Source organism: Telopea speciosissima, chromosome 1 (genome assembly GCF_018873765.1).
Source record: "Telopea speciosissima isolate NSW1024214 ecotype Mountain lineage chromosome 1, Tspe_v1, whole genome shotgun sequence".
Taxonomy (NCBI): domain Eukaryota; kingdom Viridiplantae; phylum Streptophyta; class Magnoliopsida; order Proteales; family Proteaceae; genus Telopea; species Telopea speciosissima.
The window spans coordinates 50,803,410-50,806,956 of NC_057916.1; the positions used below are offsets into that span (position 1 = coordinate 50,803,410).

At 38.2% G+C, this 3,547-nt stretch overlaps 1 protein-coding gene across 1 annotated transcript; it reads right to left on the reverse strand.

Annotated features, from left to right (window-relative positions):
- Positions 1-542: 542 nt before the first annotated feature.
- Positions 543-3,252, reverse strand: LOC122650913. Its single transcript, XM_043844277.1, has 3 exons — positions 3,078-3,252; positions 2,076-2,155; positions 543-1,271 (listed from the first exon to the last, which is right to left on the reverse strand). Exons 1-3 carry the CDS (start codon positions 3,250-3,252, stop codon positions 543-545), a joined length of 984 nt encoding a protein of 327 aa, XP_043700212.1.
- Positions 3,253-3,547: the final 295 nt, after the last annotated feature.

Consider the following 3,547-nt stretch of genomic DNA (forward strand, 5'->3'; position numbering starts at 1 on the left):
CCTTGCCCTTGGATTTCAAAATGTTAACTAGAGGAGATGATGTAATTTCTTCTTGTAAATTCATCTTCTGTGTCTCTTCCAATTCAATCTTCAATATCTTTAACTTCTGTTTAAAGACATTACACTCCTTTGCTTTGGATGATAGACCGATACTTAACTCATTAGTTATCTTGGTCATCTCTTCAACAATAATGTTTAATTGACTAACCTGCTCCTCCTTCTCCACAAGCTGACTCTATGGTTTTTATCTTCTTTTTGGCAACCTTGAGATTAGTTAAAGCAGAATATAACTCTGATTACAAGTCATACTCAGCTTCCTGTTCTTCCTCTTCTTCAGACTCTTTAGTAGTCTTGTGTTGCACCTTGTCTTCAAGTGTCATAAATAAAGTCTCAAATGAGTCACCATTTGACTCATCATCATCTTCTGATGACTCATCTGAAGAAGACCTACACTTCTTTGAGATGAGACTTTTCTTCTTGAAATTCCCTTTTCTAGGGATGAACTTCTTTTTCCCTTTCTTGAACCTACTCTCTTGAGTATCTTAATCATCAAAATCTATAACCTTACCTTTCTTGGGACACTTTGAAGCAAAGTGATCAATTCCTCCACAGTCAAAACATTTCAAGGAAAGTTTTCCCTTATATTTGCATCCTCCTCTCTTGAGTTTCCTAGCCAAGTAGGCTATTAACTCATCATTAGAATCTTGATCATCTTCACTATCTTCCTTAATTTTTAGTTTCTTCATGGGTTTAAATGTGGCTTCCTTCTCTATTGGTTTGGACTTGACTATTCTAATCTCATAAGCCATTAAAGTTCCATGCAACTCATCCACGCTCAAGGTGTTCAAATTTTTTAACTCTTCTAAGGCAGACGCGCTCGGGTTGTATAATTCAGGTAAAGATCTCAATATTTTCTTCACTACTACTGTATCCTTCAATTCTTCACCTAATCCTCTAATGGAGTTGATGATTTTGTTTACCCTGCTCATGAACTGTTCAACTGTCTCTGCCTCAAACATCTTCAACCCTTCAAATATGTTCCTGTGATGTTGCAGCTTTGCCTCTCTAATTTTATCATCTCCCTCATGGATATTTTTAAGTTTGTCCCAAATCTCCTTTGATGTTGTGCAACCGATCACTCTAGCAAATTCATTGTTCACAAGGGACCCTATAAGTGCAATTATTGCCTTAGCATCATCTTTGCACTTCTTCATCTCTGTTGTCTTTATGATGTCTGTAGTAGGGGGTATGTAATCATTCTTCACTGCTAGCTAGACACCATAACCTAAAGACTTCAGATAAGCCTCCATTCTGATCTTCGAAAAATTATAATTTGACCCATAAAAAATTGGAATTTTTCCATGCATGCTTCTTCCTTCACTGGATGCCATTATTAACCAATATCAAATTGAACCCAAAACTATTAAGTTTCCTCTCTAGGGTAAACTAGCTCTGATACCAATTATTAAACTCAGGTTGACACTTAGAGGGGGGTCAATCAGGGTCACCAAAACCTTTTTTAAATTCTCCCAATAATGTACTTGATATCATTGTACTGATTGTCACACACTGCATAAAAACACCAACTGCCTAGGGCATCCCAATTGTACTAGTCTACAGTTCGTGTGCACCCTCGCCTCACAACCAATAGATTGCTAGGCCTCCAAGGTATGCTCACCCATCCTGCACTCAAAATGCACTTTGATACAATTGCATAATATAAACAACGCACAGAACACAATGGTTTACGTGATTTGGCAGAGTGCCTACGTCTATAGTGCAATACCCTAACCAGGGTTTCGTATATTCCACAATACGCTACTCAAAAGTTTTGATGGATACAATCACCCAAGAACTCCCAATCCCTGCTTCAGTTTGTGCAACCACACAAACGAAGGCAACTACCCCAATCTCTGTATAAGCCCCCACTTGACAGAGTTACAATAATTAATTATAAATAACATAACCAAATCCCCCATTACAATGGCCAATATTGGCTTACAATCAAACTAGGTTTTTTTTCAACTAAACATGCAACCTAAAAACTCACAACGGGATTTACAATCGAGGATTACCTCTTTCAGAGTAATCCAACAATCATAAAGCCTCTGATGCATAGAAATCTTGTCTCTGTATGCTCTACTGCTCAAACCATCTTCAATACGAAGTCACCAAGCATAAAATAGTGATATCATCGACTTTCTATGCTCAGATGATTCTGCAACTACTTGCAATGGCTTCCCCTCTCGAAAAAATACCCATTTTTCAAAAAAATTCGTCCCATTTGGACTCCGGATGGCCAAGATATAGCCTTCCAAAGTTGAATGCTCCAAAACTGGTAACCAATGGTAGAATCGTAAATAACTAGATTCTTCGTGACAAAACCACGTGTAACGAGGACATGTGTCAGAGAATTTCACAAGGCCATCTACATCAGAAATAATAGGTGATGTCATGCTAATGTTACACTCCATTATTGAATCACTTATTTCCTTTCTTTCTTCCTTCGTTTTGGAAAAGAATCTTGCATCAATTCGCAACGTCCAAGAGGGATCTAAGTACTTGAAGCTGATCCGATGCTTGTGGAGATTTTGGAACTTTATCAACTTAAAGGAAACGTTTATCTACAGAATGGTCATTAAAGTTAAGCCAAAAAAAATGGCTAAGCATGAGAGAAAATGTCCTTCTCCAGATTCACTCTATTTTTTGCGCAATGACACAAAAAACTCCATAACTTCCTCGTCTGACATAAAAAAGAGGTGAAAAACAAATTACATTGTAACCATGATTCAACAAGCTACATTTCTTATGAATTGTGTTTTGCCCAGATCTGCCATTAAAACTTCCAAAAATAGCTTCAAAGTGGACCCACCTGCACGATCCTATGAAATCACAACTTTTAATGTACGAGGCCTTCACCTCCTGCTTCGGGCCTTTGCCAAACAATTCATAGGGATCCAATATTCTGCTAATAGTCATCATCCATGTTCGGATACCTCTGTAACCCTATCAAATTACTAAATTGCTCTTAACACAGTGTAGAAGCCTATTTGACCATTTTAACTCTTTCAACTCACCAAAAACCACTGCCACATCATCAATATGCCTAAAAACATTGCCAACTGTGACAACACAACTCCAGAATGCTCCAATTGCCCAACAAAAAGGCTTAGCATTACATGTTATCACATAAGCAATGCGTGAGGGAGAAAATTGTTCAATGGTAGCATCTAGTGTTGAAAGTTTGACCATTACTACATCCCAAATGAAGTCGCCACTGTGGGTTCCGCAATCTATCCCAGAGGAAAAGAGGTCCTACATCCTCAGGAGGTGGTCATTTTGTGACCCTTTGCTTGATATTGAATTCATTATTTAGATTCATCGTTGAGAATGAGGAAACAGAGTTATGCTTCATATAAATTAAAGAAACAGGAGTCGCCACCTAGGGTTTGGGCCTAGGACCCAATAAGTGGTAGCCTAATTCTTCAGGAATGGAAAGGGCTACTTGATTCCATATGGTCTAGTCAAAGAGTCTGGGTAAGCGATC

Coding starts and splice junctions, on each gene's coding strand:
- LOC122650913 (XM_043844277.1), bottom strand. CDS start 3,252: ATGGTCAAACTTTCAACACTAGATGCTACCATTGAACAATTTTCTCCC. Junction 2,156..3,077: donor TGATGTGGCAGTGGTTTTTG/GTGAGTTGAAAG, acceptor TTCGTATTGAAG/ATGGTTTGAGCAGTAGAGCA. Junction 1,272..2,075: donor GTTGGATTACTCTGAAAGAG/GTAATCCTCGAT, acceptor TATGGTGTCTAG/CTAGCAGTGAAGAATGATTA.